At 54.5% G+C, this 24,771-nt stretch overlaps 1 protein-coding gene across 1 annotated transcript; it reads right to left on the minus strand.

The window, feature by feature from the left end:
* Window positions 1-566: 566 nt before the first annotated feature.
* On the minus strand, window positions 567-23,130 carry ANKRD24 (ankyrin repeat domain 24). The gene is made up of 22 exons (XM_065873854.1): window positions 23,095-23,130; window positions 14,297-14,383; window positions 14,065-14,195; window positions 13,899-13,987; window positions 12,810-12,874; window positions 12,253-12,310; window positions 10,654-10,724; window positions 10,355-10,461; window positions 9,992-10,179; window positions 9,594-9,602; window positions 9,471-9,499; window positions 8,755-8,835; window positions 8,510-8,617; window positions 7,851-7,895; window positions 7,655-7,753; window positions 6,758-6,830; window positions 6,457-6,575; window positions 4,874-6,280; window positions 2,477-2,644; window positions 1,135-1,260; window positions 841-906; window positions 567-644 (listed from the first exon to the last, which is right to left on the minus strand). Exons 1-22 carry the CDS (start codon window positions 23,128-23,130, stop codon window positions 567-569), a joined length of 3,240 nt encoding a protein of 1,079 aa, XP_065729926.1.
* Window positions 23,131-24,771: the final 1,641 nt, after the last annotated feature.

Here is a 24,771-nt window from a genome sequence, read left to right on the forward strand (position 1 = left end):
TGACTTTTAAAAATAGTGCGGTAACTAGGGAATTCCCTGGCAGTCCAGTGGTCACGACTTTGCGCGTCCAAGGCAGGAGGCGCGGTTCAACCCCTGGTCTGGGAACTAAGATGCTGCGTGGCGTGGCCAAAAAAAAGAAAGAAAAAAGATATTGCGGTAACATAGTAACATAGTGTTCCTCTCGGGGACTGAGTCCTGCCTTGCTCTCCTCACCCTAATCCTCAATCCCCGCTCTGGGCCGCCCCTTCCCCGCTTCGCAGTGGGAGCCCAGCAATCAGGCCACACGACGCTTTCATCTTCTGCTCCGTGAGCTTTTATTCCTGGGGTGGCGTCTGATGATAAGACCAGACATGAGGGAGGGGACTCACAAATTCTCCGGCGCAGGGAAGGGTACACGGTCAGGGCCCGGGTCTAGACTGACCAGCGCATGCAGGGACCAGTGGGGCCGTGGAGGCAGTGAGGGATCATTGGGAAGAAGCCCGGCTGGTCTCCAAGTGCGGATGGTCAGCGCGTGAGTCTGGGAGCCCCGATTCGGGGCCTGGAAGGCGGAGGGCAGTGCTCTGACCTCAGCGGCCCTGGGCCTGGAGTCTTTGCATCTGCAGGATCTGACTCAGAATCCGCTGTACATCTTCATCCATCTGACCCTGGGGCGGGAGGTGGAGAGAAGCCGAGAGAGCCTGGGCGTTCCCCACCGCCCCCCACCCAGCTTCTCCATTCCCCTCCCCGACCCCCCGCCCCAGAGGCCATGAACCTCTTCCTTCGACCAGCGTCCCATTGTACAGATGGAGACATTGAGGCCCAGGGAGCAGCAGTGGCGCACCCAAAGCCAGGGTGACTCACCTGAATGGCGTAGAGGAGGTGGCTCCTATACAAGGCCACCACTGCACTGTGGTCCCTGGCAGCTTCCTGTGGGTGTGGGGAGGGTGCTCAGAAAAGCAGAACCCCCTCCAAGATATGCCAGAAAGCCCCCTTTGCACCCCGAGCCCCTAGTTTGATGGCAGGCGCCGGTGTGACTGTGCTGCTTGCTAAAATACTGAACTGTTTTCCTTCCACGCCTGGCCCACGTGCCCAGCCTCCTGCCTGCCCGTCACCCTCCGGGGAGCCCTGTGCCCAGCGGGTGGGCGAGGCTCTCACCTCCAGCTGCTCCCGTAGAGCCTTCACCTGACCGCGAAGGGCCTCCACCTCCGAGGAGCCTGGGGCTCCCGGCTGGTCCTTCAGTGCCTCCTTAAGACTGAAGACCTCCTTGGAGAGCTCTGTGATCTGAAGTGGGATCAGGGGAGGGTCAGCTAGCATGCTGAGCCCGGGGCTGGGGGCCTGCGACCTTTCCAGGCAAAGGACAGGCCTTGGAGGGAAAGCTGCATGCTAGAGGTTAGCAAACTCTGCCCTGCAGGCTGAGTCCGGCCCATCGGCTAAGAATGGTTTCCACATGTTAAATGGTTGAGGGGGAAGTCCGAAGAAGAATGACATTTCACGACACGTGCAAATGAAACCAAATTCACATTTCCATGGCCACACGTAAAACGTTACTGGCGCACGGCCAAGCCCATTCATTGTCACAGGGTCTACAGCTCCTGCATCAGCGGCAGAGCTGAGTGTCCTGGCCAAGTAAGGCCAAAAACATTGACCGTCTGGCCCTTTACAGAAAAACCCTGTGGATCTTGGAGTCCCGGGAAGTGAAAGCGGAGACAGACAGAACAGGAGGGCCGAAAGCAGCCTGGCCTGGTGGGGCTGGGTCAGACAGGCCAGGGTTTGGGTCCTTCTCTACCCTTTCCCTGCTGGAGATCTTGGGAAGATGACTTAAACCCTCTGAATCTCAGTTTCCTCATCTGTAAAGAGAATCACACTTCTCACCTTGGTAGGCTGCTGTGATCAAGTTTAAACTGTGTCAGCAAACAGCAGGCACTCAATAAATGCTGGGCTTTATTGTTATTTCTATAGATCAGAGGTTCTCAACCAGGGGGGATCCTGCCTCCCGGGGATGCCAGGCAATATCTGTGTTTGTCACCACTGGGGGTGCTCCTGATACGAGTGCGTAGGGAACTCGAATGCTGCTCCATACCCCACAGTGCCCGGGATGGTCCCCCACAAAGAATAACCTAGCCCCAAATGTCACTAGTGCTGAGGGGGAGGAACACTGCTACAAATAAACCATAATCCGTACCGCAATTTTATCTTCATTTTACAGAGGTGGGAACTGGGGCTCAGAGAGGTCAAGTGACTTGCCCAGGGTCACACAGCAGGTTGGGGCTGGGTTTCTCTGTGTGCTAAAGCACCTGGGGCTCTGGGGGTCACATCCACTGTCTAGTGAGGTGCTGTGTGACTTCAAGACACTCAGTTTGCCTCTTGGAGCCTCTGTTTGCTCATCTGGAAAATGGGCTGATTTCCCAAGCCTCTTTCAGTTGGGACATTCTTAGATTCCCTCCAACCTCTGTTGAGTGGGGGGCCCCCTGACTGAGCACAAGAAAAGGGGACCCACCTTCTTGTCCTTCTCCTTGGCGCTCTCCAGGGCCTCCTGGGCACGGCTCTGGGCCTGGCGTGCCCGCTCGGCCTCAGTACGTAGCCCCCGCAGCTGCTGCTCTGCAGTGGCCAGCTGGGCCTCGGCCGCGTGCCGTTCACTCTTCATGAATAGCGCCTCCCGCTGCACCTGCGGCCCAAACCCATGTGTGACCCTGAGGACGTCTGGACCCCAAAGATGCCTGGACACCAAAGATTCTGACCCTTCTATTTTGGTCTGAGGCTATTCAAGCCCGTTGGGTCTCAAGGAATTTGATTCAGGGAAGTTCTGGATTTCTTTGGGCACGATGAACATTCTGACTCTGCCAAGCTGTGTGTCCTTAGGCAAGTGACATAAGCTCTCTGTGTCTCAATTTGCTCATATGTAAAACGAGGATAATAAGAGCCTCCACATCACAGGGTGATTGTGAGGATAAAAATGAGAAAATACATGGAATACACTTACAATGGCGCTTGGCACACAGTAAGTGCTATCTTCAAGTTTGTGATGTTGTTTTTAGTGTTATTATTACATAATGAACGTTATTACCATTATTATTACAATATAGCCAATGTTCTTTTCTCTGCCAGTGGTGTGAAGGTTTGTAGATTTCTTACGAAATGAAGGAAAAACAGAAGAGTCTGGATGAAAAGCAAACAAATGCCCCAAAATTGATGACTGCATTTTCACAAAAATATCAAGATTGGAGCAGTGTTAGATTTGCAAAAATTGATCCTGGGGGGATCACTGGCCTTAAAAGAAATAAAAGGTCAGGGAAAATGGATAATAATTAGATGTTCCACTTAGTACAGACTGACTACACCTTAACAATTAAAAAAAACAACAACTAAGTCTGAATCAAATCAGACTTTCAAAATTTACCCACAAAAGAAGTGATCATGAAGGAAGGCAAAATTCAGAAAATAGGGCTTCCCTGGCAGTCCAGTGGTTAAGACTCCACGCTTCCACTGCATGGGGCACAGGTTAGATCCCTGGTCGGGGAACTAAGATCCCTGAAAGCAGTGCAGCCAAAAAAAAAAAAAAAAAATAGAAGAGAATGTTCTTGGAAAAACAGTAATCCTGGCTGCAATTATTAATCACTTGTACCATCACTGTCCTAAGTAAAAGTAAACCATTTAATTCTCACGTGAGGACTAAGAACTATTATTAGCTCCATTATACAGGTGAGTAAACAGAGGCATGGAGAGAAAAACGCTTTCCTGATGACAACTAACAAATGTGGCTTTTTATTCACACATTTGTTAAAAACAGTTGCTAGGTTTCTTTGCGGGATGTATATGTGTGTGTGTGTGTGTGTGTGTGTGTGTATTTAAGAAAAGAGATGGGGTCAAAAGATCCACCTTCAGGACTTCCCTGGTTGTCCAGTGGTTTAGAATCCTCCTTCCTCCACTGCAAGGGGTGTGGGTTCGACCCCTGGTCAGGGAACTAAGATCCCACATGCTGTGGGGCAACTAGGCCCGCATGCTCTAGAGCCCGTGTGTCACAACTAGAGAGCCCGTGCGCCGCAACTACTGAGCCCGTGCACTGCAACGAAGATCCCACGTGCCGGGGACATCCCCCGTGGCACAGTGGTTAAGAATCCACCTGCTAATGCAGGGGACACAGGTTCGAGCCCTGGTCTGGGAGGATCCCACATGCAACGGAGCAGCTAAGCCTGTGTGCCACAGCTACTGAGCCTGCGCTCAGAGCCCACGAGCCACAGCTACTGAGCCCACACGCCTAGAGCCCGTGGTCCACAACGAGAAGCCACCGCAATGAGAAGCCTATGCACCACAACGAAGAGTAGCCCCCTCTCACCGCAACTAGAGAAAGCCCATGTGCAGCAACAAAGACCCAACACAGCCAAAAATAAATAAATAGATAGATAAAAAGGAAGATGGCGGGCTTCCCTGGTGGCGCAGTGGTTGAGAGTCCACCTGCCGATGCAGGGGACGCGGGTTCGTGCCCCGGTCCAGGAGGATCCCACATGCTGTGGAGCGGCTAGGCCCGTGAGCCGTGGCCGCTGAGCCTGCGCATCCGGAGCCTGTGCGCCGCAACGGGAGAGGCCACAACAGTGAGAGGCCCGCGTACCGCAACAAAAACAAAAACAAAAACAAAAAAGGAAGATGGCAAAAAGGGCTAACCATTAGAAAATATGATGGGGTCAAAATGACCAAAAGGTTTTTAAAAAGAAAACACCAGTTGAAACACCCAGGAGGTCAGAATGGCTGCAGGGTCAAAGGTCCACCTGGATATATCGCAGCGTCAAGTCTCTGCAGGACTGAAACCGATGGGGTCGAAACATCGCATGGCTGTGGGGTCAGAACAGACCACCAACTGGCTACTGGCTGTGCCCGATGAGGATCCCACCATGCTCACCTGGAAGACCTCGGCGCTGGTCTTCTCGTGGCGTCGCCCCAGCTCCTCGAGCTGCCCCTGCAGCCGGGCCACGTCGGCCTGCAGGGCATCCACGATGCGCTCGTGCTCCAGGCGGGCCACGCTGCCCACACGCTCGCGCTCCAGCTCTGCCCGCAGACGGGCGGCCTCCTTGCCCGTGGCCACCACCTCCTGCTCCAGGCTGGCCGCCCGTCCCCGCAACTCCAGGGCCTCCTCCTGCAGCCGGTGATGCTCCGAAGCTGGCACCACTGACTGGTGGAGCACCTCGGAGGCCTCACGCAATTCCGCCAGGCCCCGCCGAGCCTCCTCGCAGGCCGCGGCCAGCTCAGAAGCCCGGGCCTCAGCCACGTCCCGCGCCTGGCCCAGCTGGACGGCCGCGGCCCGCTGCTGCTCCCCGGCGGCTGTGGCCGTAGCCAGCTGCTCCCGTAGGGCCTGCACCTCCCGGCTCAGCTCCAGCCGCAACTCCTCCCGCTGGGCCAGCTCTGCCCGCAGGCCCCGAGCCTCCTCCTCGGCCAACAGCCGGCCGGCCTGGGCCTCGTCCAGCCGGGCCGAGGCCGCTTCCATCTCCCGGAGGCGGCAGTCCCGGTCTCGGAGGTCCTCCCGGGCCTGCTCCAGGGCGGCCCGCAGCTGGCCTGTGTCACCGCTGCTGACCCCGCCAGCCCCACCACCCTCGGCCTCCGCGGGCTCACACTTGCCGTGGGCCGCCTCCAGCTCGGCAGCACTGGGGTGCAAGGCGGGGCCTGTGGTGACCCTCGGGGTCGTGGCCTCCACTCCCATGGCCTCCGTTTTCACAGTCCCTGTGCCTGTGAGCTCTTCCTGCACAGCACCTGTTCCACTGGCCTTCCATTCTGGTTCCTCTGTTTTCATATTTGTGGACTCTGCTCCCGTGGCCTCTGTTTCTAGGTTTCCTCCTTCTTCTAGAGTTTTCACTTCTGTGACCTCAGCCCCTGTGGCCTTTGTTTCCAAGCGCTCAGTGCCCACACCCTCTGCTTCCGTGGCCTCAGCGTCCATGGGTCTTGTTTCCGTGGCCTCCGCCACCATGGATGCTGCTTCCAAAGCTCTGGCTTCTGTGGTTTCTACTCCCGCAGCCTCCTCATCTGTGCTCTCGGCTCCATTAACTCTGGTTTCCGGAGCTGCAGTGCCGTCAAGCTCTGCTTCCACTGGCCCGTTTCTGGCGGCCTTGGCTCCCGGGCCGTTGCCCTCCCTAGGGGCTGCCTCCTCTTCTCCAGGGTCCTCCTGTGCTTCCTGCTGCCCCAGCGCCTGCAGGGCCTTGGCATGCTGCCTGCGGAGCTGGTCAAACTCAGCCCGGAGAGAGTCATACAGCGCCAGAGGGATGACCTCGGCCAGACTGTCAGCCTCCATCTCGTCCTTCTCGAAGTGCTCCAGGATCTGGCGGGGGCAGGGCAGCCAGGCAAGAGCTGAAGTGGCCATGGGGGGCACAGGGCAGCCATGCCACTTTCCCTGTCCACAGACTCAGCCACGTGCCCGCCCAACCCCCCGGGGAACAGCCCCTCAGGTCCTCAGGTCTGTCCCCACCCAACCCTTCCGGGCCTCGGTTTCCCCACCTGGACCTTCTCCATCAGTTCCTGGTTCTGTCTGGTGAGCGTGGCCACCTGCTCCTGCAGCGAGGCCAAGAGATCCTGGGCCGATGGGCTTAGGTGCTTGGAGAGCAGCGCCTCAGCCCCTGGCAGGGGACACAGAGTCAGGCCCCAGGGTCCCTGGGCAGGCTGACTTTGGGGAGTGGAATAACTAACGGGGCGGGCCAAGCTCCCTCCCAGATGCAACCTCTCTCAATGCCTATGGGTCAAGGCTCCAACTCCTGGGGCCCCAGACACAACAGGTGGGGGAGGGCAGGGGGGAGCTCACCTGGTAAGTCGGGCAGCTCACCCTCCTCGTCCTGCAGGGTGGCCACATCATAGCTGGTGTTCTCCCTCTCATTCTGGTGGGGGGGGTGATCAGGGTCCGGCTCGGGGTCTTGCCCTCCCTCCAGCCCCCATGTCTCCCCCAAGTTTGTGTCCATAACCCCAACAACTAGGGGTGTACGTGCCACCTGGTCACAGGGGACCAAGAGAGGGATGGGAGTGAGTCCTTGAAAGGGTGTGCCTGTGTGCGCGTACCTGCAACAGGGGTTCAGGGTCTGTGGGTCGGCGGTGAGCATGTGTGTGCATGTGTGGGCGTGCACAGTGGCCCCGGTCTCTGCTCTGTGAGTCCCCGTGACTGTGTGTGATTTTGCACTTGTGTTTTAGTCTGTGGTGTGTGACCGTTCTGTGTTTCTGTATGTGTGCATGTACGTGAACATGGTTGTGTACGTGTATCTATGTTTGTGTAATTATGTATTTTGAGAAATATTTGTGTGCGTACATGTGTTTGTGGGTGTGTTGCCTCGGTGTGTGATTGAATGAGAAATACCTGCTGTGTGTGCCCAAGTATTTGTTGTGCCTGTGTGATTATACACCCACAGATGTGTTTGTTGTGTGTTCGCCTGTTGTATGTGTAAGACCACATGTATACACGCGTGGCTGTTCATCTCTGCACGTATGTCAGCGTGTGTGATTCTGTGTTTTAAAAGTGTCTATTATGTGTACCTGTTTGTACGTTTGTCTGTTCTGTGTTTGCATGTGTGTGAGACTGTGCGTATCAGTGTGGCTATCACGCAGCTGCAGGAGAGGCCCTGCCCCCTGGTGGCCCCGCCCCTGGTGGCCCCGCCCCTGGTGGCCCCGCCCCTAGAAGCCCCACCCCTGCCCCGCTCCCCGCTGGGCCCACCTCCAGCAGGGACAGCCTGCTCTGCAAACTTTCCACCTCCCGTCCTAGACTCTCCTTCTCCTCCTGCCTCTCTGCCAGCAGCTGCTGTAGCTCTTGCACCTGCAGGGAGGCAGTGGGGGGGGGGGGGGGCTCAGTGGGCCTCTGGGGAAAACACTGGGCAGCTGGCCATCCAGCTTCCCCCCACCTTCCACCCTACCTGTCTCTCCAGGCTGTGGAGGGAGCTGGCCTCCGCCTCTGGCAGCTGACGGAAGAAAGGGGCCTGGGCTTGGATCTGGGCTGGGGGTCCTCCCTGGCCTACCTCCTGCTCAGTGGCCCTCCATCCCAACCACAGATGTCCTCTGGCCTATTTTGTGCCAGACCCCCTTTAGGGCCACTAATTCGTTCATTTATTCATTCACTCACTTACTCAAATATTCATCCATCCAGTAAATACTTATGAAGCATCTACTGTGAGCCAGGCACCATCAACCATGTCTGCCCTCGTGGGCTTACAGTCGAATGGGTGAAGATGAATAAAATATATGGTACATCCAATAGCAGTAAGTGCTTTGAATAAAAATAAAGGGAACTGTGAAGTGAGTTGGGGTGTAACAATTTTAAATAATCTGGGTAGGGGAGGTGTCTTTGAGCAAAGACCTGAAGGAGATGAGGGAGGGAGTCATAGGGACATCTGGGAAAAGGTGTTTCTGGCAGAGGCCACAGCACGTGCAAAGGCCCGGGGGCAGCACCGTGCCTAGAGTGTTGGAGGAACACTGAGGAGGCCCGTGTGTATGGAGAGGGAGAAGAGGTAGGGTACCCCCAAAATGGTACCTGCTGCAGGCTTAGCCCAAGGCCCACGTCTCTGAGGCCCCTCACCTCCTGCTTCTTCCGTTCCTGGTTCTGCTCCAGGCCCCGGATCTTCTGCAGCAGGCGGCCCCTCTCCTGTCGCAGCCGCACGATCTCCTCATAGGCATCTTGATCATCCTGTCCCCCGACCCCGGGAACCCACCACCTTTACGTGATGCCCAAGGACTGTACCCTCCCGTACCTGAGCCAGAGCTTTCTCCCCATCCTGCCTGGAGTCCCTCCATGCCTCCCCCCAAGGCCAGGGCATCTCTCACCGGCATCGGGATATTGGCAGGGGGCTGAGGTGCCTTTCGCTTCTTGGGGGCCCCTTGCTTTTCATGGCTGGACACAGAGTTCTGGGGGGAGGGGTAGAGGGGGTACATGGGGGACATGCCAGCCTCCCACCCAAATAAACCAACACAGCCAACCCACTCTCTGTCACCAGCCCCAACTGTGCCCTCACTTCCTGTGTGATCTCGAGTGAGTCCCTGCCTCTCGCTGGTCCTCACTTATCCCAGCATAAAAGGGGGCAAGACCACATCTCCTGAGAGCTCTAAATCTTATGTTTTACCCTCTGCCCCTCTCCATGCCCTGGCACTTTCCCCAGCTAGACCCAATTGTTTACAATTCTTTCCCTATGGAGCTGAGATGCTGTAGTGCCGGAAGAGAGAAAGAGGCCAGACCTGATTCCTTCACTGATTGCACCAGCCCTCACCCATCTCAGTTCCCTCTACCATCCCACCCTAGCCCCCATGATTTGGCCCCATCCCCGCAGTGTTCTCACTGAGTCTTGAGAGTTATGCTGTGGGTGCTGCTGCCACTTGGTGGCAGCATACCCCGAAGGTAGCATTCTTCCCCAACCTGGTCCTTCCAGGTATTAACCCTGAGTCAAGGGTCCATCTCTTCCTTCTCTTCCCAGGGAGCCTGGGTCAAGGGGGAAGGTAGTGTGTGCACAGGGAAAGGGACTTGTTTGCTGCTTAGGGATCCATACCTGAGATGATGCCTCGCCTGAGTCATCCTCTGGGAGGGCAGGGGAGAGAGGGAAGCAGGGTCAGGCACTGTTCTAGGGATTCCATTCCTAGCCCTAGGAAGGGCATTAGTGAGCCCAGGGGACTTGAGAGGGCTCCCAATTCCCCCCAGAATCAGGACTTTTAAGGTAGGAATCAACCATTTTGACAGAATACTAATAGGAGGGGCCTTGAAACTCTCAAAAAGAGAGAACAGTGGCATCTCCAGGATGGGGCAAGTGGAAGGGCCAATTCTTAGGAAAGGTAAACATCCAAGAATATGGATGACCCAGGAAAACAGAGTTGACCCCTAGGCTATTCTAAAAGCTCTGGGGTTCCTCAAAACTGTCCTGAGTAGTGTGACGGGAGCAATGAAACCTCCTATAATACAAATAGGGATACCTTGAAACTATCCACAGTAGGGAGGGAGAGAAAGGGGTGACAAGAAATTACCTAGAAGATGGAGGAGGGTGCTCAAAATTGTTCAGAGGTGGGGTTTGCATACCGCTGGGTGGTGTGGGGCGCTGGGCGGCCTCCTGCAGGAGGTGTAGGATGAGTTTGTCCCCTGCCAGGGCGCCGTAGTGAGCAGCGTCCTGGCCCAGCGCATCAGTGATGCCCGGCTGGGCCCCACCCTGCAGAAGCACCTCCACTGTTTCGGGGCTGGCTCCCTCACAGGCCAGCATCAGGGCCGTCCTACCAGAAGAGGAGGCTACTGAGGGAGTGAGGACATTTTCAAACCACCACACCCTCCTCAACACCCAGGGTGGGTAAGGGGAGGAGGACAACTAGATCCCACACCCAGAGAGGTTAAGAGACTTGCCTAAGTCACACAGCACACAGCGGACTGGCTGAGAGGGGAGATGCTCACCTGCCCTGAAGGTCCTGGTCATTTGCGGCAGCCCCTTGCTGCAGGAGGAGGCGGCACAGATCTGTGTGACACATCTGAGCTGCTATGATGAGGGGTGTTGTACCCAGCTGGGGGAGGGGGGTTGGGAGAGGGATGAGACAAGGCATGAGAGAATGACTCTGGGCGGTGGGGAAGCCTATGAGGGCCCCCAAGCTTCCCTCCAAATCTTCATACTTTTCAAAGGGTGCCTGGGATGCTGCCACTTGGTGGCAGCGTACCTCAAATGCAGTATCTTTCCCCACAAGATCCCAAAGACTCACCCGATCTCGGGGATTCAGATGGGCCTTGGAGGAGCAGAGCATTTCTGAGCAGGAGATGCAGCCGCCAGCCGCTGGAAAAAGAGAGAAGGGTGGGTAGGAAGGGCATGGCTTTGATGTTTTCTGGGGGCCTTCTGCCTGAGTGTGATTCTTATCCTTTATTTCATGAGAAATTCCCACCTCCCCCAGAAGATCAGTGACAAAGAGATGACTCCTATTATACAGATGAAGAAACTGAGGCCCAGCCAGGCCCACGGTCACCCAGGGGGTCAGAGAAAGAGCCAGGAGGAGGACCCGGGTCTCCTAATTCCCAGTCCCAAGCTCCTTCCACATTCCACTGTGGGTCCCTCTTAGGGTGGAACGTTTCACTGATTTTCATGTATTTAACCCCTTTTGATTCAACCAGCATTTATTGTGTACCGACTATATACCAAACCCTCATACGAAGAGTGTTAATATTTATTAGAGAGATCAGACCTCCGCTGAGGTTGGGCAGGCTTCTTGGGGTTTGATCTGAGCTTGAGTTTTGATGGTGAAAGGGGGAGGGTAGAGGTCACTGCATGGACATGGACCCTGAGGCAGGGAGGAGCTTGGAAGGATTTGGTCATCAAGGAAGTAGGACAAGGTGTGTTATGTCCAGAGCCTCAAAGAGGGAAGGAAGGGCTTTGTGCAAGGAAGTGTTGCTGGAAAACCATTAAACTCTTGGATTTCCCTGGCGGTCCAGTGGTTAAGACTCCGCAATTCCACTGCAGGGGGCGCGGGTTCGATCCCTGGTGAGGGAACTAAGATCCCACGTGCTGTGCAGCATGGCCAAGAAGATAAAATAAGAAAAAAAGCTAAAAAAGAAAATCATCAAACTCTATGTGATTACCTGCTGTGTGCCCAAGGACTTATGGGGTTTTGTTTGCTGTTGTAATCCCATCGCTTAGAACCGAGCCTGGCACACAGCAGGTACTCAATATTTATTGAAAGAAAAAAAACCACGGAGCTTCCATAACGTGATCAAAGGCTTTGCCACCACTAGGTGGCAGCGTACTCCAACTGCAGGGAATGTTTCAACAGTGAATAAAACTCCAGAGCAAATGTATTCCACGCTCCCAAGAGGATAGACGGTTCTTGAGTCATCAAGTGAAAGACATTCCCGAATGTCATGGGCACGGTGGACAGACCCTGGCTCAGGTGGGTGGGTCCCTTCCCTCCCTTGGGAAAGGAATTTGGATTTGATGACTATGAAGGTTGCCTGGACCTTTGGCCTTCCTGAGATTCCCTAGGAGCTCCTTGAAGCAAATTATACTCTGGTCACCCTCTGATCGTCCTCACCCAGGCCCAGCATACAGTAGGCTGTGCTTCGGGGTCAGACGGCCTGGATCCTCCCCACTTTCTTGCTGATAAGCCTCAGTCCCCTTGTCTGTCCAATGGTCATCGTCCATGGCTCAAAGGGTCAGAGGATAATGCAGAGCCCAGTGCCTGGCACACAGTAGGGGCTCCATGAGGAAGGAGGTAGAATGTTCTAGGCAGGTCCCCAGAGCCCTAGGTAGAATAATTCCCAAGCCTAGCACCCTCTGGGCCATGGTGGCCAGGGCGAGGCCAGGCTGCACCCACCTGCGTGATGCAGGGCCGTCCACCCACTACTGTCCACAGTATCCACCACGCAGGATGCCTGGGGGGGGGGAGGCGTGTCATTGGAGGTGGAGCCATCCCTGTTTAGGAGCCATCCCTGTTGCCTAATTTCTCTAGGAACTGCCCCTCCTTGGGCTCTGCTGTATTTCAGCCTCCTTGCCTCCCCCCTTCTCCCCTCCCACCCACCTGCTCTGTGGAACCCACTTCTCACAGGCCCCCAAATGACTCTCTTGGCTTTTATGAAAATTGGTGAGAAAGAGGGATTAGCTGGGAGCCCAGGGGCAGCCGGGGGTTTGGGGAGAAGCTGGGCTCAGGAAATAGCTGGTACTGGGAGTATAACTTGGGTGTGGGAAGTAGCTGGACACTCAGGGAGTATCTGGTTGTCCAAGGAGTAGCTGGGACTCAGGAGTAAAAGGGGCCAAGGAATACAAAGGATTCAGGGGATAACTGGGGGTTCAGTGAATTCCTGGAACTCAGGACTAGTCAGGGCAAGGGAGTATCTGGGGTTGGGAAGTATCTGAGGCAGGAAAGGACACGACCTGCAGTAGTTGCTTCAAGCACTGAGGGTGCCCATACTTGGCGGCCAGGTGGAGGGCGCTGTAACCTGAAAGGGAGAGAGAATGTACTAGAGCTTCAGATACTCAGGGAACTTCCAGTTGCCCCCCCAAACCTGTGTCAACTACTTGTGATGACTCTAACAAGTCCCCAAACCCAGGTACTTCTCAAAACTGTGCTACTCCCTGGGACCAGAGGCTTTCCAAACCTCAGCTAGTAGGTGTCCCAGACAATCTCATCCCAGCTACACTCCACATCCATCCACTCCTCAAGCACTACTGTCCCCAGCTACTCCCCAGGTCGCCAGCTACTCCCCAGGTCCTCAGCTACTCCCTCGGTCCCCAGCTACTCCCCAGGTCCTCAGCTACTCCCCCAGTCCCCAGCTACTCCCCAGGTCACCAGCTTACTCCCTAGGTCCCAGCTACTCCCCAGGTCCCCAGCTACTCCCCAGGTCTCCAGCTACTCTATAAGCTCAACTACACCAAAGTGCCAGCTATGCCGCTTTCTTTGATACTCTACAAATTCCCAGTACCCATACATCCTGGCTCCTATACTTGTTGCCCTGAAGCTTCAGATGTGGCTATGCCCCATGCCTAGCTATTCCCTGAGTCCCAATTACTCCCTCTGGCCATGCCTTCTATCGCAGTTATCCCTCAGGGCCCTAGTTAAGTCACACACCTAGATTCTCATTTTGTCTCAGCTACTCCCAGAGCTCAGCTAACTCTAGAGCCCAGCTACTCCATGCACTTCAGATACTCCCCTCCAAAAAACTGTACTTGTTATTCTCACGCCCCCAGATGCTCCTCTGTTTCCATTACTTCCTCTGACTCAACCACTACCTGAGTCCCAGCTCTCCCTGATCCACAAGTTGACTCACTCTGTTTGCTGCTGGCCATGGTCTCCATCCTTGGGTACCACAGCCTGACTCGCCCCTGTGCCTCCCTGGGGGCACTGAAGAGAACCCCCCTTTTTCAGCAGGACATGGAGGCCATGAAGCAGGGCCTGGCTGGACCCTCAGGCTGGGCACCTGGTCTGAGTTCCTCTTCCCTCCCCCAGGGCCCGGCGGGTAGTACCTGCCCCATCCGTGCTCATAACGTTGGCGCCGTGTGTCAGCATCACCTCTAGACAGCTGGCTGCACCCCTCATGGCCGCCAGGTGGAATCTGGAGGCCAGAGGTCAGGGGTCAGCTGCAGGGTGGCCACCCCTCAGCCATCACACCCCCAGGATGTGGGCACTCACGCGGACTTGCCCTCGGGGTCCAGCTTCGTGGGCACCAGCCCCTTGCGGGCAATGAGGGAGGCCACCCGTGCAGCATCATTGTTCTCCACGGCCTGCAGCAGCCGCTCGTCACTTTTGCCCCAGTCCTGGCTCTGCGGGGCACACCCAGGGGAACGTGGGACTGGCGGCCACTGCCCCTCCCCACTCCCCCAGCAGGGGCTCCGGGCTCTCACCGCCCGGCCTGGGCACTTGCCTGGCGCCTGCCTCTGGCTGCCGGCTTCGGGATGGGGCAGGGGCCGCAGGGTGGGCAGGAGCCAAGGTCAGTGGGGCTGAGCCGCAGCTGCCGGGGGGAGTGGTCCTGGGTTGGGGCCTGAGACAGCAACCCTCAAGCCTGGGTCCCCAGCATCTGCCCCCAGGTCCAGCTGTCATACACCATTCCACCATCGTACCATTAAACCATCCCCAGATCAGCCCCCAGCATCCTTCCAAAAAGTTGTCCCCCAAACCTAGGCTCCCAGCCCAGCCCTTAGTGAAAGCCACCTTTCCAATATCACCTCACCATATCCTTTTCTGAACTACCCTCCGAAGTCTTCCCATAGGAACCCCTAAAAAGGTTGCTTCAATGTCCCTCAGCACCACCCTCTCCCATCTATCCTTTGACTGCCTCTGAGATGCCACAATTGTCTCCCAAATGTCCCCATATCTGAAATGCATTCCAAAATGTCTTCTCCAAATTCCTGACATGTTCTCCAAAATCATCCCAATAACCCCATCATCTGTCCCCAAAATGCCCTCCCCTAAAATCTTTCAGATGTCCTCCAAAATTGTTCTCCAAATGTCAGTATCTTTTCCCAGAAAAGATCACCCAAAACAGCATCCAAACTGTCCCCACAAATGATCCCATCCAAAACTGTTCCCCAAAACTGTCCCTCTACATGCCCTCTAAATGCTCCTGTGTCCCCATCTGTCCTCAAAACTGTCCCCACAAATGTCCCATCCATCCCCCCCAGTCTCTGCCCCGCCCCCTCCCTCCCCCCTGATCATCCTTCGCGGGTCTGAGGTTGGAGGGTCTAGGCTCTGCGAGGCCAGGGGGCGGGGAGGGGCGGGACTGGGAGGGGAGGAAGGGGAGGGGAGGAAGGGCCCGCGCCCGCCCCGCTCCCGCGCCCCTTCCCCCGGCCCTACCGCGAAGGAGGCGGCGGCGCAAAGGCACAGCTGCTTCATGGTGTCCAGGGCGCCGGGCGGCCGGGCGGCCGGGCTCCGGGAGGTGACCAGAGGGAAGGGCCCGCGATGCCGGGGCTCGGCCGCCCGGCCCGCGCGGTCCCGCCAAGCCCCGCGCCAAACCTCCCCCGCGCGCCCCGCCTGCTGCCCCCCTCCAGGCCCCTCCCCTACGGGTGAGGGGGAGTGCCAGGGAAGGGGGCTGGGCTCTGGGGGAGGGGCACCGCGGTGGCCCGACCTGACCTTCTTGCCACTGGGAGGCTGAGGCAAAGAGGGCCAGGCTCCCAGGATCTCCATGGACCCGCCTGCGTTCGTCTCCGCCTCTCTGGGGGGGGGGGGGGGGGGGGGCGGGGAAGAGGGGGAGTGTGGGATAGGGGGAGTGGTCTCAGGTCACTCCCGGTTTGGTTCCACTGCCGCTGGGCTATCCGGGCTCTCCCTCACTCATTCATTCACTCTTTCATTCATTCATCATCCACCAGCGGGGCTCTGCAGTCTGACAACCCTGAATTTGAATCCAGGGCACCCCCCGCCTCGCCCCCTGCCCTCCACACACCCGCATTTACCATCTGTAAGATCGGCCCAGATACTTACCTGCTTTGGACTTCACTTTCCTCATCCGGGAAATGGGTTTCATATTAAACAGTACCTACTGCAGAGAGTTACTGGGAAGACTAAATGAGATGCTATATATGGGGCCTGGAACATAGTGCGCCATAAACACGGATTCAAAGAAAGATGTGGTTGGGCTGTGTGCATATCTAATACTGAATCCTAGGGACGCAGGACATAGTAGGTGCTCAGTTAAACCACTGAAAGACAGAGAGGACACAGCCTTTGGCTCTAACTCCAAGGGGCTGGGAGGGTCTGTGTTCTGCTGGTTTTCTCAGACTGGAAGCCCCTTGAGAGCAGGGTCCCACTGAGGCCTCCCTGGCAGAGGCCAGGGTGGGGTGGGCACCCCAGGGTGGGGTGGGCAGTTGGTGAATGTTTGCTCCGTTAATGTGTGACTCACAAAGCCAAGCCTTCTGAGCCATGTGTATTTCATTCATTCAGTCCACTTGTGCTACAGGGTGCCTGGCACGGCACTGGGCATTGGGACTCAGTGGTGACGAAGACAGATGTCCCTGCTATTACTGAGGTCCCTGAGGAGACAGACACACCCATGGATTTATGAACCAAGGTGATCAGGGCTATTATGAGGGAAGCCCAGGTGAGCTGGGAGCTCAGAGAGGACTCTTGATATCATCTGGGGAGTCAGGGAGGGCTTCCTGGAAGAAAGGACATCTGAGCTGAAACTTGAAGAATGGGCAGGAGTTGGGGAGTGGCAGGAACAAGATCATGTTTGGGAGATATCATGAAATAAATTGCTCTCCTGGACCAGAGCGGGAGCCTCTGCCCTGGTCCAGGACCTGGGGCGTGGGGTGGGGCACGGGTGTGCATACTTAGGGTGGGGGCAGAGGAGGAGAGGTGCTAGGCTAGCATAGGAGCTGGAGGAGGGGGTCCTGGGAAGGCGGGGGAAACCAGGAGTGTGGCGTGTCAGGAGAGCCACAAATGGTTCCAAAAGTCAGGATAGTCCACTGTGTTGTGGATGCAAATTCGAGAAGGGACCAGGAGAAGGGAGAAGATTGGGATTACAGGGGAGAGAAGGGATGAGTGAGGAGACAGGCCTTCAGGAACCCAAATTTAAGAGCAGTGACTGCTGACAGGCACTGGGGCTTTGAACCCAGCTTGGCCATTGTATAGTTGCTGTGTGACCCGGGGCCAGCCATTCTCCCTCTCTGGGCCTCAATTCTTTAACAATGGGATAGATAATGGAACGAACACTATAGAGCCGGGTTCCTCCACCCAGAGGCACTGCTGACACTTGGGGCCTGGTCATTCCCTGGGGTGGGGTCATCCTGGACTCTGTGGGGTGTTGAGCGGCACCCCTGGTCCAGAAACACCCACACCCACACACACCATGTGAAAAACGTAAACGTCCCAGGTATCACGCAGTGTACCTGGAGGCAGGATCACTGCTGTTGTCCGTGATTATTCTTAGACACCTTTAGGCAGATGGAGGGAGAGGTGGGGGCAGGTAAATGGAGAATCTGCTGATAAGCAATTGGGGAGTTGGAAGGAGGGTGTTAAGGGCTCCTCTCTCCTCTTACACCGAGGGGGGGTGGTGTGACCCTCTCAGGCTTGTCCAGAGAGGAGACTGAAATGGATCTCCCAGCTCAGGCCTCGGATTTCCAACTGCCCTCGGCCTGTCCTTCTGGATGTTAGACAAGCTCAGAAGCCCCCCGCAGTGGGCCAAGGGCGTCGCTGTCCCGGTAGGGGCTTAGGCCAAGTCTTAGCATCATCTCACTCCTCTCTCACCCCACACCCAATCCAGCAGCCAACCCCACCAGCTGTAAACTATGTCCAGGGACCCCTTCTCACCCATGGTCCAGCCCCATCACAATTCTGGGAGGTCACCTCCTCCCAGGCCTCCCTGCTTCTGTTCCCCTCCCTGGTCCACAGCTTCCTAAAGCCTGCATCAGAGCATTTCTCTCTTCTGCTCAAAAGCCTCCAGCGACTTTGCTCAGCATCAAATGCTAACTGCTCACAGAGCCCAGGAGGTTCTATGGCAAGCGGTCCAACTGCCAACGGAGGTCCCCAGGGCTGGGGTGGGTGGCAAATCCCAGCCCACCCCATCCCTACCTGGTTTGGTCCAGCTCAAGAGCTAAGGATGGTTTTTACACTTATAAGTGGTCAGGGGAAAAAAAAAATCAAAAGAAGAGTAGTACTTCCTGACACATGAAAATTATATGAAATCCTCATTCCAGTGTCCATAAAACAAGTGTTATTGGGATGGGGCTATGCCCATCCATTTTCAAATGGCCTATGGGAATTCCCCAGTGGTCCAATGGTTAGGACTCCATGCTTTCACTGCCGAGGGCCGGGGTTCAATCCCTGCTCAGGAAACTAAGATCCCACAAGCTGTGTGGCGTGGCAAAAAAAAAAAGTTTACTTTCTGGCCCTTTACAGGAAAAATGTGCCTAGCTTTGCTCTAAACAATCCTCCTTGTCAACTCTCTGAGCTCATCTCCCCCTACCTTTCCCCTGGTCCGTGACATCCTGCTGCAGTGGCCTCCTTTCTGGTCCTCAGACAGCTCTGCCCACTTCCGGGCCTTTGCCCTTGCTGTGTCCTCCACCCGGAATGCCCTCCTTCCTCCACTGCCCACAACGCTGATTCCTCTACTGTCTTTTGCACTGGAAGACACCTCTTCAGAGAGCCCTTCTCTGATCACCCCTTGTCACTCTGACCCCTTAGTGGGGGGTTATTTTTCCTTCATCGTTCTTACCACTACCTGACGTCATCCTGTGTACCTTTCTGAAAATATTGTTTCCTCTTGATCTCTCCACAGAATCTCACCTCTGCACAGGCAGGAATTTTTGTCCCCCTTAGTCACTGCGGCTGGATCCCCAGCAGGTACCGGGTATAGATTTTGAAGGACCCGGTGCAAAATGAAAATGCAGGGCCCCTTGTTGAAAAATTATGAAGAATTTCAAGATGGGGAGAAATGAGTATGAAACCAAACATGGGGTCCTTCTGAGTGGCAGGGTGTGTGTGTGTGTGTGTGTGTGTGTGTGTGTGTGTGTGTGTGTCTGTGAAGCCGGCCCTGATCTCCAGCCCACAGTAGGTGCTGAATAAATGTTTGTTGGATGAATTAAAGAAATAGTGACTCATTTAAAATAAGGTCACATATCTAATATATATCTATATGTACATTTGTTCATTTCAAGAGTACTTTTCAGGGCATCCTAATAATAAACTACAAGCTACAAAATTCAGTCAATCCCCTAGTGCCTGTGTTGATCTAATAGCAATAAACTACTTTGTTCAAACTGAAAAAAAAAAGAAAAAGAAACTGACTCTGGGAATAAAAGTGAGGGAGAGACAGAGAGACAGACAGATTTTCCAAAAAGTGTTGAGGCACCGGGAGTTTACGAATCTCTAAAATTTTCTACAAATCCGCACTCTTCTTCCATGTAGGATTTTTCTAAAACCTGAAATAAGGGCAGGAGGTTGATGGGAATCCAAATACTAGGCTCCCGGCTCCAGTTAACTCCCATCTTTTTTCTTTTCTTTTCTTTTCTTTTTGCGGCATCGCGTGTCATGTGGGATCTTAGTTCTCCGAACAAGGGACCAAATCCGTGCTCCCTGCATTGGAAGCACAGAGTCTTAACCACTGGACCACCAGGGAAATCCCTCCCATCTTATGGATGGAAAAACTGAGGCCCAGAGAGGGTGCGAGAAGGCTCGGAGCAAGTAGGGCGCTCTGCTGGGACCTGGCAGAGCAGGCTGTATCATGAGAGAAGCAGAAAGGAGCGGGGAGGGCGCGCCGGTCAGGTTGTGTGCTGAGAATGGGAAATGGAAGGTCCGGAGAGATGGAGACGGAGGTGGAGACGGACCACTGCAGTCGCGGGTGTTTGCTTTCTTCCCTCGGGGCAGCCGAACAAAAGCTGAACCTGACTCCTGCGTTTGGCAGAGAAACTGGAGCCTGGCAGGTAGAGGGACTGACGGGGGTGGGGGGCGGTTTTGGTGGGGGAGTGGAGGACCAGCTTCTCCTCTCCTTCCTCCCCCAGGCCTCCCATCTGCCGTGCCCGCTCCAGCCCAGGCGGGCTCTGCTCGCTGCCCCCGCCCTCCCTGACACACCCAGAGACCCTCACACCCAGGCTGAGGTTTTAACACCCTTCTATTCCTGCCCTCCTCATCTTGACACTGTGCCAGGCACCTATCAAAACACACCCACGTCCCAAATTAGGTGTTTTTTTGTTTTTTTTCTTTAATTAATTAATTTAATTTATTTATTTTTGGCTGTGTTGGGTCTTCGTTTCTGTGCAAGGGCTTCCTCTAGTTGTGGTAAGCGGGGGCCACTCTTCATCGCAGTGTGCGGGCCTCTCACTGTCGCGGCCTCTCTTGTTGCGGAGTACAAGCTCCAGACACGCAGGCTCAGTAGTTGTGGCTCACGGGCCTAGTTGCTCCGCGGCATGTGGGATCCTCTCAGACCAGGGCTTGAACCCGTGTCCCCTGAATTAGCAGGCAGATTCTCAACCACTGTGCCACCAGGGAAGCCCCTAGGTGTTTTTTTTGTTTTTGTTTTTTTTAGCGGCACAAACGTTTTGAAGGATTGGATTTCAATAGAACTCTGCTTTTGAAATTCAACAATCCCGTGGTTTGGTTTACCACTGGCTACAACTTCTCCAGAATCTGTAGCAGGAAATGTGAACACTAACTAGGAACCAATTTCGAACGGGATGAAAATTTTAGGATCGTTTCGCAGTGAATGAAGCTAACCCCATGCCACGTTTTGTAGGGCTTAACAAACAATTTATTCCTTGCTCTGGTGCCCTCTCTCTCTCTCTCTTTCATTCTCTCTCCCTCCCCCTCTCCTAACCCCATGCCACGTTTTGTAGGGCTTAACAAACAATTTATTCCTTGCTCTGGTGCCCTCTCTCTCTCTCTCTTTCATTCTCTCTCCCTCCCCCTCTCCCTCTCCTTCCTTCTCACTTCAATCAATGCAAGTTTCCCAGCAACCAAGGCCCAATAACACAGCCCTAGTAACACAGGTGTTCCTAGTAACACAGCCCAGGGAGAAGGCAGGCATTCACTTCCTACCTGTGTGATGTTGGGGAAGTTCCTTAACCTCTTTGGGCATCGTTTACTCATTTATAAAGTGGAGATAAAAGCTCCTACCCCATATGATTGTTATGAGGGTTAAAGGAGCTGACATCTGCAAAGCACATGGAAATCTCCTTGTAGTGTTTGAAAACAAATAAATAAAAACAAAAATGGGATGAAATAAATAAAAATGAGTTCAACGGCATTGAATGTAAATTTTAAACGTTAAAATAAACAAAATGAAAGGAATGTTAAAATTGACAAATAATAAAAATACATTTAAAAATCATTTTGAGGGGGGAATTCCCTGGTGGTCCAGTGGTTAGGACTCTGAGCTTCCACTGCAGGGGGCACCGGTTTGATCCCTGGTCAGGGAACTAAGATCCCACAAGCCGCACAGCACAGCCAAAATAAATAAATAAAATAAAAATAAAATAAAATAAAAATCAGTTGGGAAAACTTTGGAAGGCCAGAGAATGGTGGAGATATACACAAAGTCACTGAGCTAGTCAGGGGCAGAGGAAGAATTCGAACCCAGAGCCATCTGACTTTAAAACCAGGCTTGGGACTTCCCTGGCGGTCCTGTGGTTAAGACTCTGCTCTTCCACAGCAGTGGCCACGGGTTCGATCCCTGGCTGGGGAACTAAGATCCTGCATGCTGTGCAGCAAGGCCAAAAAATTTTTTTAATTAAAAAATAAAACCAGGCTGTTCCTCTGCCCCGTTTTTGACATTCAAGGACTCCTTGGGCTGGGCCTTCTCGGGCCTCAGCTCCCCCTCACATTCTCTCCTCCAGCCAAAAGAACCTTTTCATCATCCCATTATGTCCCTGTATCAACCAGGCTCTGCCCAGCCTCCAGACCTTTGCTCACACTGGTCCCCATCCCCCTCCCTGTGTGCCTTCACTTGTCTAACTAAATCTTCCCATCCTTCCAGGCTCTGCTCCAGCACCACCTCCTCCAGGTAGCCTCCCTGACTGCCTTGGGCCTTCCAGATGGGAAGGCCCTGTCATGGGAGAAAGACCAAGGGCTCTAAAGTCAGACACGTGTGGGTTTGAATCTCCCTGTTGCCACTTTACTCTGTGACCAGGAGAGGTGAGTTAACCTCTCTAGACCCTAGTTTCTTTGTGCTGTAATTGGGAAGTCTAGCCTGACAGAGGCCAGTGCTCAGGAAGGCTGGCTGCCAGACTCTACATGCAAATGCTCTCTTAGCTTCTGTGACTCTGTGCCCTGGACCAGCCTGCACACTGGCAGGGACTAGCGGGGCCGGGAGGGAGTGGGTAATGAATGAGGAAGGAGCACAGTCTCTGGAAGTTCACAGCCCAAAATATAGCTGCAAGAGAAGCCAGCTAGACCCCACCTCAGGGCCTTTGCACTGGCTGTTCCCTCTGCCTGGAATGCAGTTCCTGCAAATACACACATGGTTTCCTCCTCCTTTCCCTTCTGATCTTTACTCTAATATCAGCTTCTTGGTGAGGCCTTTCCGGACAACCTGCTTTAAAATTGCAACCATCTCCCCTGCTCAGGATGCTTTCAATTCCCTTTCTTTGTCTCCCTGGTACAAAATATGCCTTTTCACTTATTTATCTTGTTTAGCATCCATCGCCCCAACACAGCTGTCAGCTCCACAAGGGCAGGGATTTCGGTCTGCCCTGTTCACTGCTGTGTCCTTTGTGCCTAGAACAGCACCCAATACAAATATTTGCTGAATAAATACTCAAAAGCAAGAAATCAGGGTCCCTGAGAAAGTGAGGCCCCAGAAAAGCAAGTGGTCAATGTAGCTGGGAATAGAGATTTTCCGGAAGAAATGTTCTTGAGGACAAATTGCGAGCGATGGGGAGGATCTGATGCACAGTAGTACAGGGAAGAGAATTGCAGGTGGAGGGAACAGCCTGGACAAAGGCATGGTGGCTGAAAAGCTTTAACAGGAAGTAATGTGGAGATCAGGGCAGCAGGGGGCAGTAGAGAGGAAAGAGAGGGGAGGTGGCCAGAGGCTAAAAGGGTAAACTTGAACCTGTGGATGGTGGGCAACCATGGAAGAGTTTTGAACAGGGAGGCGCTTGGTCATACTGCCAAAAGAATCTGATGACAGACAGAGGACAGCAGTCCAAGGGCCCAGTGGATCTTCAGCCAGGTCCTGGGGGACAGGAGCCTGAAGTTGGGGGATGTCAGGCATCTCAGTGGCCTCAGACTCACCTCTGTCTTCTTAAATCGTGCCCGGAGGGTCTTCATGGCCAGTGTCAGGTGTTTCTCCTCTCCCCAGGCCACCTACAGAAGGCCAGGGGGTAAGGGACATCAATCCTGGTGGGCAGGAGAGTCGTCCGCCTCCCACTCCTCAAAAGTACCACTTCCTCCTCCCCATTGGCCATCCCAGCCCCTAGAGCAGGACATGAACCTATCCTATCTTCTAAATGCTGTGTGTCCTTCAGCAGATCACTTGTCCTGTGTTTTACATCTCTCTTCCATAAAATGCAGGAAATAATCCCCTCTTACCCAACTTGTGGCCAGTTTCCTGTGAGGTTCCTAGCATACAGCCTGGCAAACATAGGTGCTCAATAAATGTATCCCACCAGTATTCCCTGTTGCCCAAGTAGATCAGGCTTTTTCTGGTTTCAAGCTTTTTTTTTTTTTTTTTTTTGCGATACTCGGGCCTCTCACTGCTGTGGCCTCTCCCGTTGTGGAGCACAGGCTCCGGACGCGCAGGCTCAGCAGCCATGGCTCACGGGCCCAGCCGCTGCCGCGGCATGTGGGATCTTCCCGGACCGGGGCACGAACCCATGTCCCCTGCATCGGCAGGCGGACTCTCAACCACTGCGCCACCAGGGAAGCCCTGGTTTCAAGCTTTTATCTGTGCAGTTACTTCTACCTAGGATGCCTTTTTTTTTTCTTCTCTGGTGAACTCCTATTCATCCTTAACAGCCCAGTTCCAAAATCCCATGGTGTTCTGATCAGCTTTGCCTCTTACTAGTAGGCAGAACTCTAACTCCTCAAATTGGGTTCCCCCAGCTCTTCCTCTGCCCCACCCCTGGCTCCAGAGGCTGGAAGTGTCTGGACTGATTCTGTTTTCTTGAATAGTTAGGGTCTCCTGGGGGCCCAGGCCCAGAGCCGAGGCGTCTTAGCACAGAGGCATGTTTCTTGGAAAGTCAGAAAGAAAATCCTTGCAGCTAAGTCCCCTTACACCAGCCTGGCTCCTGTGTGAGTGAGAGCACGGAGGCAAGTCACCCAAGGTGGGCAGAGGTCCGGGGTGATGGCTGCATGCATGTGTGTGCACGTGTGAGCACAAGGTATGTGTGTGCATGCACGTCTGTCCAGCTTAGCCTGTTTTGTGTTTCGTGCATGTGCAGGTATAGAGGTCAGGCAGGGATCTCAAGGGGGCATTTTGCCAGGTGTCTGGCTAGGAATTCCTTCCTATGTCTGAGTGGGATTTCTGTTAAGACATATCCTTCACCTGTCCTTTTACCTGCTCACCTGCCTATGAATTCTCCAAATCATCTTTCCACCCATCCACTCACCTGTGCATCCATCCTCCCACCCAAGCACTTCTACAGCCACCCACTGTCCACCATCCGCCCAACTTATGTTCTCATGGTTCTCCACGTACCCTTCAACAGTGCTCTATCCACCATCCACCCACCATCCACCTGCCCATCCACTGATCCATCCACCCACCATCCACTCACCCATCCAATCACCCATTGGCCACTACCCACCCACTCATCCACCCAGCTCATCTTCTCATGGCTCTCCACGCACCCTTCAACCATCCTTCATCCACCACCCACCCACCATCCCATCCACCTGCCCATCTACCCACCCAACCACTCATCCAACCACCTATCTACCTCAACTATCCACCCACCCATCCACCTATGC

Source organism: Phocoena phocoena, chromosome 3, assembly GCF_963924675.1.
Source record: "Phocoena phocoena chromosome 3, mPhoPho1.1, whole genome shotgun sequence".
Lineage (NCBI taxonomy): Eukaryota > Metazoa > Chordata > Mammalia > Artiodactyla > Phocoenidae > Phocoena > Phocoena phocoena.

Excerpts from the sequence above, each read along its gene's own strand:
- ANKRD24 (XM_065873854.1), bottom strand. The coding sequence starts at position 23,130 with ATGAAGACCCTCCGGGCACGATTTAAGAAGACAGAG. Across the intron at positions 8,836-9,470 it reads CAGGCGAGGCATCATCTCAG|AACTCTGTGTCCAGCCATGA; the intron begins GTATGGATCCCT and ends CCCTCCCCCCAG. Across the intron at positions 645-840 it reads ACCTCCTCTACGCCATTCAG|GGTCAGATGGATGAAGATGT; the intron begins GTGAGTCACCCT and ends CTCCCGCCCCAG.